This window comes from Mus pahari, chromosome 23, assembly GCF_900095145.1.
Source record: "Mus pahari chromosome 23, PAHARI_EIJ_v1.1, whole genome shotgun sequence".
In the NCBI taxonomy this organism is placed as follows: domain Eukaryota; kingdom Metazoa; phylum Chordata; class Mammalia; order Rodentia; family Muridae; genus Mus; species Mus pahari.
Window position 1 is genome coordinate 26318551 of NC_034612.1, and position 12538 is coordinate 26331088.

At 51.9% G+C, this 12538-nt stretch overlaps 1 protein-coding gene across 2 annotated transcripts; it reads left to right on the forward strand.

Moving 5' to 3' along the window:
- The first annotated feature begins 53 nt into the window (after window positions 1-53).
- Window positions 54-6334, forward strand: Alkbh4 (alkB homolog 4, lysine demethylase). Of its 2 annotated transcripts, none has more exons than XM_021187099.2 (3): window positions 54-176; window positions 4092-4289; window positions 4865-6334. In XM_021187099.2, the coding sequence occupies exons 1-3, from the start codon at window positions 54-56 to the stop codon at window positions 5450-5452; spliced, it is 909 nt and encodes a 302-aa protein (XP_021042758.1). In that variant the 3' UTR covers window positions 5453-6334. The 2 variants fall into 2 exon arrangements, with proteins under 2 accessions (XP_021042758.1, XP_029389581.1); XM_029533721.1 differs by lacking the exon at window positions 54-176 and adding an exon at window positions 3315-3385.
- Window positions 6335-12538: the final 6204 nt, after the last annotated feature.

Sequence of the window (12538 nt, forward strand, 5' to 3'; positions counted from 1 at the left end):
GGCCCCCGCGCCTCGCGCCTCGCGCCTGCGCTCTTAGCTGCTCGGAGGGCGCTATGGCGGCGGCGGCCGTAGCTGAAGTTTCTCGTTTGCAGGAGTGCGGCTGTAAGGGCATCCGGACCTGTCTTATCTGCGAGGGACAAGGCCACAGGGACCCGCCCTGGCAGATCTCCCTTCAGGTACGGGCTAGGAAAAGAGTCATAGCCGGAAAATCTGTTCATCTTAATGGGAAACTGAGGCCCAGCTTGCCTGTAAAATAGCCAAGGATCAAAGCCTCGCGGTAGGGAAGTTGTTTGGAGCGCTTGGATCTTCCGTATTCACAAAACCCCAAAGGTGGACGCTTCCCAAGTGCCATCGGCTGATTAATGGAAGAGCGGGGAAATGCTGGCGCACGCCGAGACATCTGCATTTGAAAGGCAGAGAGGCTGGAGAGCCAACCTCAGCCACCCGGCAGGTTAAAGAGTTAACCTTGGCTGTAGGGAAGTGGCTGTCACACATCGTCTCCGTGACTTTGCCGGGGGTGGGGGCAGTGGCAAATAACTTGGACTTAATACCTGGGGTCTGGTTGTGTGTGAGCTTCCGGAGCACAAGGGAGACCGCCTGGAAACGGTAGGGAGTGCTGAACACTAGGCCGCCTGTACTGGACAGGGAATGGGCGACTTAAGACAGCACAGGCTTTGATTTGGGGGAATATTTTTTGGGGGGAGACAAACCTGTACGAATCAGCTTTACAGCCGGGCTGTGGTGGTGCACGCCGTTAGACTTAGCAGAGGGAGGCAGAGGCAGGCGGATCTCTGTGAGTCCCAGGCTAGCCTGATCTACATAGGGAGTTCCAGGAAAGCCTGTCTTGAAAAACAAAAACAAATCTGTCTTACAAGGTTCAGGAGGCGGGTAGAGCGGGAAATGTCTCCCTTTTAGCTCTCTGTTGACCGCGGCTAACACCTTCCATCAAAATGGGCGATGGATGGATGGATGAATGAATGAATGAAAAATAACCTCAGGGCATTTGTATGGCCCTGGCAGCGCTGTAGCAAGTTGCCGGGATGCATAGCCAGGGGAATGCTTGAGGAGAGGCCTGAGATAGGGGCTGTGGGTGGCTGAGGTGGCACTTAAGAGATCAAAGGGGCCTGAGCACAGAAGGCCCGGTGTGTTCACTGCACAGGCAGGATATGAAAAGAACTTTAAATTCAAGTTTTAGAGGAAGCTGGGAAGCCGGCGGGGAGTCTCTTGTCGGTGCTAAAATGCCCAACATCTTGTGGAAAACGGTGTGAGGTGCTTCACCAGCAGACTGAGAACTTGTCCCGTACGTTCTTGGGTCTGTATGCAAGAAAAAGTTTTTTTGTTTTAGTTATTTTCTTTAGTTAGAGGCCCCACGGCACCCGTCTCCATAAGCTAAGATTGTAGGTATGTCTCACCATGTCTGGACCGTAGCAGCATTCAGAGTAACCAAACACCCAAGTGTTTATTATATCAACTGGTGAATTGAAGAGTGGGCAGTGCTGGTGCTGGCCTGAGGGAGTTCAAGGATAGCTACATAGCAAGTTCCTTCCTTTCTCTCTCTCTCTCTTTCTTTCTTTCTTTCTTTTTTTAAAAAAGATTTATTTATTATATGTAAGTACACTGTAGCTGTCTTCAGATGCACCAGAAGAGGGCACCAGATCTCATTACAGATGTTTGTGAGCCATCATGTGGTTGCTGGGATTTGAACTCAGGACCTTCGGAAGAGCAGTCAGTGCTCTTAACCACTGAGCCATCTCCCCAGCCCCATAGCAAGTTTCAAACCAGACTAAGCTAAATAAAAGCCTGTCTCGAAAGAACAAAGGAAAGAAAAAGGCAAACAATAAACTAATAAGAGAATTTTTTTTAATTTTTTTTAAAGATTCATTTATTTAGCCGGGCATAGTAGCACACGCCTTTAATCCCAGCACTCCAGAGGCAGAGGCAGGCGAATTTCTGAGTTTGAGGCCAGCCTTGTCTACAGAGTGAGTTCCAGGACAGCCAAGGCTACACAGAGAAACCCTGTCTCGAAAAACCCAAAAAAAAAAAAAAAAAGAGAGAGAGAGAGAGAGAGAGAGATTTATTTATTTATTTATGTATTTTATGTATATGAGTACACTGTAGCTGTCTTTAGACACACCAGAAGAGGGCATCAAATCCCATTGCAGATGGTTGTGAGCCACCATGTGGTTGCTGGGATTGGAACTCAGGACCTCTGGAAGAGCAGTCAGTGCTCTTAGCCGCTGAGCCATCTCTCCAGCCCCGAATTTTTAAAAAATTTTAAATCCATACAGTAGATATAACCTTAGAAAGGAAGAAAATCCTGACGCGAGTTCCCTTGACAACATGCTGCTGAAAAGAAGAAAGCCAGTCACTAGCTGGAGGCATGGTCTGGAGGTAGAACACCCACCCAGCATCGCCCATTGTGGGGCTGGTGAGATGGCTCAGTGGGTAAGAACACCCGACTGTTCTTCCGAAGGTCCGGAGTTCAAATCCCAGCAACCACATGGTGGCTCACAAACATCCGTAACAAGATCTGATGCCCTCTTCTGGAGTGTCTGAAGACAGCTACGGTGTACTTACATATAATAAACAAATCTTTAAAAAAAAAAAAAAAAAAGGAATACTGACTGCTCTTGCAGAAGACCTAAATTTGGCACCCAACACCCAAGTCAGGTAAGTCAGGTGGATCACATCTGCCAGCCCCAGAGGGATCTGGCGCCCTCTTCTGGCCTTGGAGGGCACATGTGCATTGCCACGCACAGATACAAACATAAGATATAATTTTAAAAAAGAACTGCCCTAGTGAGGGGCTTGGGATGGGCCTCGGTGGTAGTGTGCTTGCCTAACGTGCTAGAGCCTGGGTTCCAGGGATCTCACTGTAGCCCAGGCTGGCCTTATTCACTATATAGTGAAAGATGACCATGAACTCTTGATGGTCCTGCCCTACCTCCTGAATACCAGGATCACAGACCTCTGCTGCCACACACAGGTTTTTTTGCAGTGCTGGGATGGAACCCACGGCTTCATGCATGCCGGGCAGGCACTATGCCATCTGAGCTACAGCCACAGATTTATGATGCCCCTACCCCTCTCTTAAATAATGTATTTAACTTTATTTTATGTACATTGGTGTTTTACCTGCATGTGTGTCTGTGTGAGGGTGTTGGATCTCCTGGAAGTGAAGTTATGGACAGTCGTGAGCTCTCCCGGTCGCCTGGAAGAGCGGCCGGTGCTCTTTTTTGCTGAGCCTTCTCTCCAGCCCTAGGATGACGTTTCTACTACTGCACCTCTTAGTCTCAGAGGAGGCAGGAGCGGGACCGAGGACGACACACATCTGTGGCTTCCAATAAGCATTGCCCAGCCCCTGGCCACAGACCACAGCCTTACGGTTAGCCCTACTCCTGATGCAGGATCCTGTCCTTTTATCCTCTTGCTCCCGAGAGGTCGGTGATCTTCACAGTGCCAAAGGAATAGTGCCCGCATCCCCCAGCCTCAGGCCAGGTCCTCAGAGAAGAAAAACACAAATGAGAGAGTGAGAATCCCATGCTTGCTTCGAGGCCTGAGGCCTGAGGCTGGGTTCACCCTGCCACTCCAGGTTCCTCTCCAAGTTGCTTTAGTTCCAAGAAGAGCATCGGAATCCCAGAGGCCAGAGGCTCCTGGGGGTGCCGGGCACATGTGGCTAGTGTGGGTCTTTGCTGGATCCAGGGTGCCTCTGTTTGGGGTGTATGTGTGTACAGGTGCCTGTGTGTACAGGTGTTTGTGTGTACAGGTGTTTGTGTGTACAGGTGTTTGTGTGTACAGGTGTATGTGTGTACAGGTGTACATGTGTACAGGTGGAGGGCAGGAGATAACCTCAGGTGCCCACCGTGGTGTTTTGAGAGGAGTCTCACTGGCCTGGAATTTTCTGAGAGGCCAGGCTAGCTTGCCCTTGATCTGACCTCTGCCTCCCTCCCCAGCTCTGGGAGACGGGCATCCATGGCCACACCCAGCTTTCTACATTTGGGTTTTAGGGAATGGAGCTCAGGTCTCTGTGCTTCTTGCAGGGTAAGCACGTCAGCAGCTCACCCACTCGGCTCCATCTCTGTCTTTTACAGAAAAAGTGCTGCTTCCTGTACTGCCCGGACACAGGCTGGGCCACGGGGGCCGAGGGCTCTGACTTGGAGGGCTGGGCATTCCCCTTCCCAGGAGTGACACTGATACGGGACTTTGTGACCCCAGAGGAAGAAGCTGAGATGGTGCGTCTGATGGACTGTGACCCCTGGAAGCTCTCACAGTCTGGGAGGAGGAAGCAGGTACGGTGGCCTGAGCTGAGCCGAGGGACCGAGGGACCGAGGGACCGTCCCTTTGCCAGCTGCCCTTGGCTACATCCTGTAGCCACACCCTAGGGATCTTTGGTCACAGTGGGTGTGGACTTCCTCATCAAGTATGGCTGCCACTGTCTCTGTGCGGCTGTCTCATTAGTGAGGGGATGCCGAGTTCTAGATTGGATTTCCATCCTGCGTGCTGCTAGAGGCTGCTGGGCATCTCTCACCCCTCACTTGTGTGTGGGGACTCCTGAGGTCCCTCCTATCTCTCCCCTTCCTCGTTATCTCTCCCTCACCACAATGTAGTCAGTTCCTTAGTAGCTTCAAAGGTGCCCCTTCACCCTTTGCTCCTGGCGACATCAGCCAGTTGGAGGTCCCTTCAAGCTCCGTCCTGTGCTGGGATAGCCCCAGCCACCCACTCTGCCCCTGACCTCTGGACAGACGGAGCAGTGCCCCTACCTCAGCTTCCTGGGCCCTGGGATTACATGCGCACAGCAGCCATGCCCAGTCTGTGGTTGGCATGGCTTAAGCTGGGCCACTTCTCCTTCCTGTCTCCACTGCAGGACTATGGCCCTAAAGTCAATTTTCGCAAGCAGAAGCTGAAGATGGCGGGCTTCCAGGGTCTCCCTGGCTTTAGCCAGAAGGTAGTCCAGAGAATGGGCCTTTACCCAGGGCTGGAGGACTTCCAGCCTGTGGAACAGTGCAATCTGGACTACAGCCCTGAGCGGGGCTCTGCCATCGACCCCCACCTGGACGACGCCTGGCTGTGGGGCGAGCGGCTCGTGAGCCTCAACCTCCTGTCAGCCACAGTGCTGTCCATGTCTCCAGAGGCCCCTGGCAGCCTGCTGCTCTGCCCAGCCCCCTCCATCAGACCTGATGCTTTTGAGGACAGCATTGTGGCTCCTAGCAGGTCTGTCCCCTGCCAAGAGGTGGAGGTGGCCATCTCAGTACCCCGCCGCTCCCTGCTGGTGCTCACAGGGGCTGCACGGCACCAGTGGACACACGCCATCCACCGCAGACACATCAAGGCCCGCCGTGTGTGCGCCACCTTCAGGGAGCTATCCAGTGAGTTCCTGCCTGGAGGGAAGCAGCAAGAACTGGGCCGAGAACTGCTGCAGACTGCACTCTCATTCCAGGGGACACCGGTGTGATGCCTCCCAGGACCCAGGAGCTGTCACTGGCCTGGCCGAAAGCTTGGCTCCAGCACAACCGTTGGAGGAGCTAACCCTGAGGTCTCCCCACAACAGTAGATTCATGGGTTTTTTTGAGGCAAGGTCTCATGTAGCCCAGGCTAGCTAGCCTCCAATTAATTGTGTAGCTAAGGATGATCTTGGACTCTTGACTTCCTACCTCCTCTTCCCAAGCTCTGGAGTTACGGCTGTGCACTGCCAGGCCTGGCTTGATTTTGTTTGTTTTGTTTTGTTTCTCTTTTGGGGACAGGGTCTCTATCCTAGACTGGCCTCAGACTGTGTCCAGCCAAGGATGACTTTGAACCCCTGATCCTCCTGCCTCTACCTCTTGAATGCTGGGGTTGCCAGCATGCACCATCATATGCTGCTTTTGTAGGCGCTGGGATGGCAGCAAGCGTTCTGCCAACCGAGCTACCCCCTTAGCCTGTTGGAGTTTTTTGAGACAAGGTCTCATATGGGCTAGACTGGCCTGGGACTCACTATGTAGCCTGGCTATGAACTCCTCATCCTCCTGCCTCGGCCTCCCAATTGCTGAGGTGACAGCGTACTGGCTAGGTTTTATGAGGAGCCATCTGGCCCTTGATGTCATGAGCATCGTGTGCCCTGCCCAGAGCTGGTTCTGCTGGGCCTGGGCTACGGCCGCCCCTCAGGTTACTGAGTGTCATATGTGGAGGAATCCAGTCTTTTAGAACTTCAGTACTTGGGACAAGTAAGATGTCTCAGTGGCTAAAGGTGCTGCCACCAAGCCTGATGTTCAGTCTCTGCAATCCACATGGTGAAAGGAGTGTCCCCCCGATCTCTACACGCACAGCACCCCCTCTGATAAAATGTATAATAAAAGAAAAACCTTGGTCTCATGTGAAATGAATGGTATTTCTCCTTTTCCCATCCCTGTTGTAGTTATTTTGTTTTGTTTTAAAACAGGGCCTCACTGTGTAGCCTTGGCTGTCTTGGAACTTGCTTTATAGACCAGGCTGTCCCTTAACTCATAAAGATCTCTACCTCTGCCGCTGAGTAAGTGCTGGGATTAAAGATACACACCGATCCACCGAGCCCAGCTCTTTTCTTTTTTTTTTTCTTTTTGAGATAAGCCGCCCATTTGTAGTACAGGCTGGCCTCAAAATTTGACCAGTCAGGTCCCAAGGATTAAACTTAGTTTTTAAAATTACATTGACTTAGTTATTTAGTTATGGAAGCAGGCACAGCTCTGTGTGTGGACGACAGAAGACTGTGCAGGCCGAGGTGGAGTTGTGTGGCCTGCGTGACAGCCCTGCAGCCCCAGGAAAGGGTCACAGCCTCGGGTCTGTGATACCGAGTCTTGGGAGGCTTGTGCTTCTGTGTGCCGATTGCATACTTACGTGGGTGCATGTGCACTTGCTCTGTGCATGCACCTGGGGCCAGCTGCAGTCATATGCATGCGGTGTCCATGAGGTCAGTGAACCATCTGAGGGAGTCCAGTTTCTGTCTTCCTCTTGGTGGTTCTGGGGAGTGGACTCCATTAGCCTTGGCAGCAAAGACCTTTACAGACAGATCCATGTCACTAGCCCCTCAGCCGTCGTCATTGTCGTCGTCGTCCAGGCGCCATGCATTGTGAGACAGAGTCTCTAGTTTGCCTGCAACTCTCCAGGCAGGCTGGGCTTGCTGGCACGGAGCACAGGAACCCGACTGTGTGCTCATCTCCAGCCCTGGACTCACACCTGCCCCATACCCAGCTCTGCGGGCTCAGGTGTTCTTGGCCAGCACCTGCTGACTGGGTAAAACTGTAGTGACAACCTTGGAATTTTGGTTTCTTTAGAAAACACAAATCTAAGAATCTGTTTTTGTTTTAATCCCAGATATGGGAGATGGGGCTGCTTCAGACCATCCACAGCAAGTGACTATGATTTACTTCGTGCTCTAGCAGGGGTGTGACTTAGCCAGTGGTAGGCAGTTACTGTGACTGTGTGGCACTTGGGATTCTAGGGACTTTTCAGAGGGCATCTAAATGCTAGGAGTGGCTGTCATGCTGTGTTAAGTAGTTGTGTGCAAAGAAGAAACAAGAAATTAGTGGGCTGGGGAGATGGTTCAGGGGTTAAGAGCACTGGATGTTGTGTCTTCCAGAGGTCCTGAGTTCAGTTCCCAGCAGCCACGTGGCTCACAACCATATGTAACGGGATCCGGTGCCCTCTCCTGGTGTGTAAGCAGAACACTGTACACAGTAAATAAGTCTTGAAGGAGGAGGAAGAAATGGTAGTAGTTAGATATCCCAACGGCAAAGATTAAGCTTGCCCCGAGGAACTTGACACCCCAATCATTAGGAAGCAGTAAGGAGGACTTGTTCAGGGACCTCTTTTCTCTATCCTTTTTCCTCTCTTGTATAGTGTTAAGGGATTGAAAGGGTGGAAGAAAGAAGAACCCAGAGATTAACTGAAGACCAGCTACACTCCCCAATCTCTGTTTTATTTTTATTTTGGAGATAATCATCATTTACTTATGTGGTTTGCGTGATGCATGTTGGTGCACCATGTATGCAATACCCACAGAGCCCACAAGAGGGCACTGGGTCCCCTGGACCTGGAGATACAGTTAGTTGTGACCCTCCCTGTAGGTGCTTGGAATCAAACCTGGCCCCTCTAGACAATCAGCCAATGCTCTTCACTACAGAGCCGTCTCCCCCACACCAACGGCTCTGTTCTTTCTGACCTCTCTCAAAACTAGCTGAGAGTTAGGAACTGTCTAGGAAGTCTGTACCCGGGTCTGAGTCATCAGCTGGGCCTGACAAGCCCTGAAAAGGCCCTGTGTGAGGCAGCTTGGTTCTCTGCTGATTGACTGAGCCTAGGGCCCATCAGAGTGAATAACAGGCTTCCAGACTACCATCGCTGATGCCCCTTCATCCTCTTATGCAGAGTATGATGAGGCTGGGGGTATGACTCAGTGGTAGAGCCCCTGCCTAGAATCCCCCAGGGAGGGGCTGGGGTGAACAGTAATAGATTGCTCACTGATGGAAACTGCTCGAGCCTGCTGCAGTCACTTTCCACGTCTTCAGTGGCCCTGACCTGGGCTCCTAGCCTCCCACTTCAGAGTCCTGTTGATCCAGTTGACTGCCACCAACTCCAGGGCAGCCACCTACTGCATCCTGCCTCCCAGCAGCCTCCCTTGCTCCCCTGCTACACAGATCCTAGTACATAGACTGGCAAAGAATAGTTCCACGGGCTGCAGGATGGCCAAAAAGGAACTGGGCTCAGTATATGGCCAGTCAGCAGGGGCACAGTTTGCCAGCCTAGAGCAGGTCAGGATGTAAAATGGAATCAGTAGTTTTCTGAGTTTATGTCCCTCAGGCTGGCTTTGAACTCACCATGTAGCCCAGGCGGGCCTGGAAGTCACAGTCTTCCTGCTTCTGCCCCGCAAGTGTTGGAATCCTGTGTGTGTGTGCCCCTGGTAGCCACCCTGGATTCGGAACAGGAAGCCACAGGAGGCTGCCCACCACGCATCAGAATAGGCCACCCAGTCCACAGGGCCAGGACAAGGGACACGTGGATGATGGTTTAGGGTACAAGCATGCTGTCAGTGGCTCTCTGTGGCTGGTGGCGACCAGCCTTTCCGAAGCATGTAGTGAGGTGCACAGGCAGCTTGCCTCTGCATTGCACCCCAGAAGTCCTGCTCCCCCAGCCCACAGCAAACCCGGGGGTTCTTTCCATCTCCCTGGCCGCTCCGAGAGGACTCAAGGAGCCGCGGGTGCCAGCCCGAGTAAGACAAATGACAAAAACCCCTCAGCTTCGGTGGCACCGAGGCAAGCGTGCTCCCAGATAACCCTGTGCAGCTGGTGCCTCTCCCTGAAGACAGGAGATTGGGGTCCCACACTTAAATCATAAAGGTCATCAGAGGTCCCAGACAGTTATGGACGGTCATAAAACTAGTTCCTGATAGCCCCACAAAAGACAGTCTTTTGGAGTGCCCTCCCAGCCTCCCAATTCAATTCCGCCCTACCAACCTGCCTTCCCTCCCTTTCACTCTGGGCATTCAAAGGATTTCTAACTGCTCTGTATGTAAGTGCCAAAACACCCGAGCTGGGGGGTCGCACTCCGAACCTACGCTCCGTGTGTGCGTGTGTGTGTGTGTGTGTGTGTGTGTGTGTGTGTCAGGGTTTGAAATAAAAGGATTCTTTTGCAAATTGCAGCAGACTTGGCAATTCTTGAGCTCTTCTGGGTTTCCCGAGGAATCGGGGCACAGCAGTAGGACCCCGATGCCTCAGAACTGCCCATGATCTGGCATGCAGCCTGATGCCTGACATGAGGCAGCCACATGTTGAAGGTGTGAAGTGGAAGTCTGCAATGCTTAACCCTAGGTTAGCCTGCAGTGTATGATCCTCCTGCCTCAGACTCCAGCCTGTTTCCTAAGGCAAGTTGTGCCATTGCCAGAAGGGCACCTACTGTGCAGTAGGCTCGAGCAGTTTCCAGTGATGACATCCTCAGGAGAGAATTCTCTTCCCCAAGGTGGTACAGCTAAGGCGGACACTCTCAGATGGACAGACACTCTCAGACGGACAGACACTCTCAGACGGACACTCTCAGACAGACAGACACTCTCAGATGGACGGACACTCTCAGACCATCTGAGGATGGTAGCCGTTTCCCTGCTGCCTACCAGATTCCTGGCCTGGAACACATGACCACACTCCCCACATAAGACCGTGACCAGTGGTCACGTAGATGAGAAAGAACAGAGGTCTCCATGCTAATGGGGTATCTAGATGGGCCCTAAGGGTTTAATTAATAAGCTCTCCTTCCTGGACATTCCTTCCTGCAAAAGGTATTTAATGTCTGGTCCGCCCTGAGGAAGTAGTATGCACCCATTTTCCACAATGAACAACCAACAAATGGCTGGACAAGCAAGGGCTGTGTCTCTCATCAAGAGCCACTGTAGGAGCACAGAGGAAGCCTTTGGCTACAGATCTGTGCTGTCAGTGTCTCCCCCAGAAGAGCCCTCCATGCCCCCAGACAGTCACTGCTTAAGTCAGAGTCTCCCTGTGCCCCTCAGCCTCAGCCTCCGCCTACGCTGTTTCCCACTCGGGCTGAGGCCCACATCTTAGGCTATGTTTCCCCACCCCGAGTGATGTGTGGGCACTTCCCACAGGCCCAGCACCCGATGGTGGCACAGGGTAAATGTAGTCTAGCGGCCTGCGTTTCGTCTGCCTGGCAGAGTCCCCACACCCCAGCTGCCTGCAAAACCAGAGAGGGGCTTTGGGTGTTGCCCCTTCATGAACTGATTGTCACAGTCATAGGGTGTCGTGGTCACGTGTTCCAGGACCAGTACCTGGTCAGGAGTAAATTTAAACACCTACCACCGTTCTCAGTTATTACCAGGGTTTCTGAATCCTGTCTTACCAAGTGTTCTGTCTGGTGGTGCGGTTGGTCCACTCCCACAACTCTCCTTATGCTTTACACACCTGACTCCCAGCAGCCTCTAGGCTGAAGGCCTCAATCATTCGTGTCCTAGGGTTTCTGTTGCTGCAACGAAACACCATGGCCAAAAAGCAAGCTGGGGAGGAAAGGGTTTATTCAGCTTACACTTCCACACTCTTGTTCATCACCAAAGGAAGTCAGGACAGGAACTCAATCCAGGGAAGGAACCTAGAGGCAGGAGCTGATGCAGAGGCCACAGAGGGGCGCTGCTTACTGGCTTGCTCAGCCTGCCTTGTTATAGAACCTAGGATCACCAGCCCAGGGATGACCCTACCCACAATGGACTGGGCCCTCCCCGATTAATCACTAATTGAGAAAATGCCTTACAGCTGGATCTCATGGCGGCATTTCCTCAACGGAGGCTCCTTCCTCTCTGATGATTGTAGCTTGTGTCAAGTTAACCCAAAACCAGCCTGTACAACTGACCCCTTGTCAAGCTGACACACAAACACATCACTATTAACAACCCCCTCCTTTCTCATTCATCCCCAAGATCTCACATTAAAAACATAACACTCCACAGCTTTTACAAATTCAAACACATTAAACCCAATCTGTTTTAAAAATCCAAAGGCTCTCAACTGTGGGTCCAATAAAATACTTTCTTACTTCAGGAGGGAACAATCAGGGCACAAAGCAAAGTAAATCAGACTCTAACCGTCCAGTGTCTGGGATCCACTCGCAACCTTCTGGGCTCTTCCAAAGGGCTTGGGTCACATCCGCTCTGCCCTCTGCAGCACACACAGCTCATCTTCTAGGCTAGGGCTGGCTCCACCCCACTGCTGCTGCCATTCTTGGTGGTCATCCCATGGTACAGGCATCTGTAAAATGCTGGGGTCTTCTGCTGCAATGTGACTGCACTTTCAGGAATAGCCTCTCATAGGCTTGCTTCCTGATGTCAAGTCTCAACTTCCTTGCATGACCCCTCCAGTCCTGGGCCTTTAACTGCCACTGAGGCTGCACCTTCTCCAGTGGCCTCTCATGATGCCAAGCCTCAATTGCTCTCCATGACTCCTTTATGCCTTTGAAACGAGTACCACCCGGTGACTCTTTAACATTGCCAAGCCCGGCTGCCAGCAGTGTCTGTCCCTGGAACAGCAGCTTCCCTGGGCTCTCAGAAAACACATTCCAGACGATTTCATCGCAGTGATGCTGGCCACTTCTCCTTTTTTACAAAATTGGTTATTTTATTTATTTTCATTTCAAATGTTGTCTCCCTTCCCAGTTTTCCCTCCACAAACTCCCCGTTCCATTGCCCCATCCCCTTAATCACCACTAGTTTCTTTTTTGTTGTTGTTGTTGTTTTTGGTTTTTGTTGTTGTTTTGTTTTGTTTTCTTTTTTTTTTTTATTTTTGGCTTTTTTGAGAAAGGGTTTCTCTGTATAGTCCTGGCTGTCCTGGAACTCACTTTGTAGACCAGGCTGGCCTCGAACTCAGAAATCCACCTGCCTCCGCCTCCCGAGTGCTGGGATTAAAGGCGTGCGCCACCATGCCCGGCTCAAAGCAAATCTTATAAGGACATTTAATTGGGGCTGGCTTACAGGTTCAGAGGTTCAGTCCATTATCATCAAGGCAGGAGCATGGCAGCATCCAGGCAGGCATGGTGC

Coding starts and splice junctions, on each gene's coding strand:
- Alkbh4 (XM_021187099.2), top strand. CDS start 54: ATGGCGGCGGCGGCCGTAGCTGAAGTTTCTCGTTTGCAGGAGTGCGGC. Junction 177..4,091: donor CCTGGCAGATCTCCCTTCAG/GTACGGGCTAGG, acceptor TGTCTTTTACAG/AAAAAGTGCTGCTTCCTGTA. Junction 4,290..4,864: donor AGTCTGGGAGGAGGAAGCAG/GTACGGTGGCCT, acceptor TCTCCACTGCAG/GACTATGGCCCTAAAGTCAA.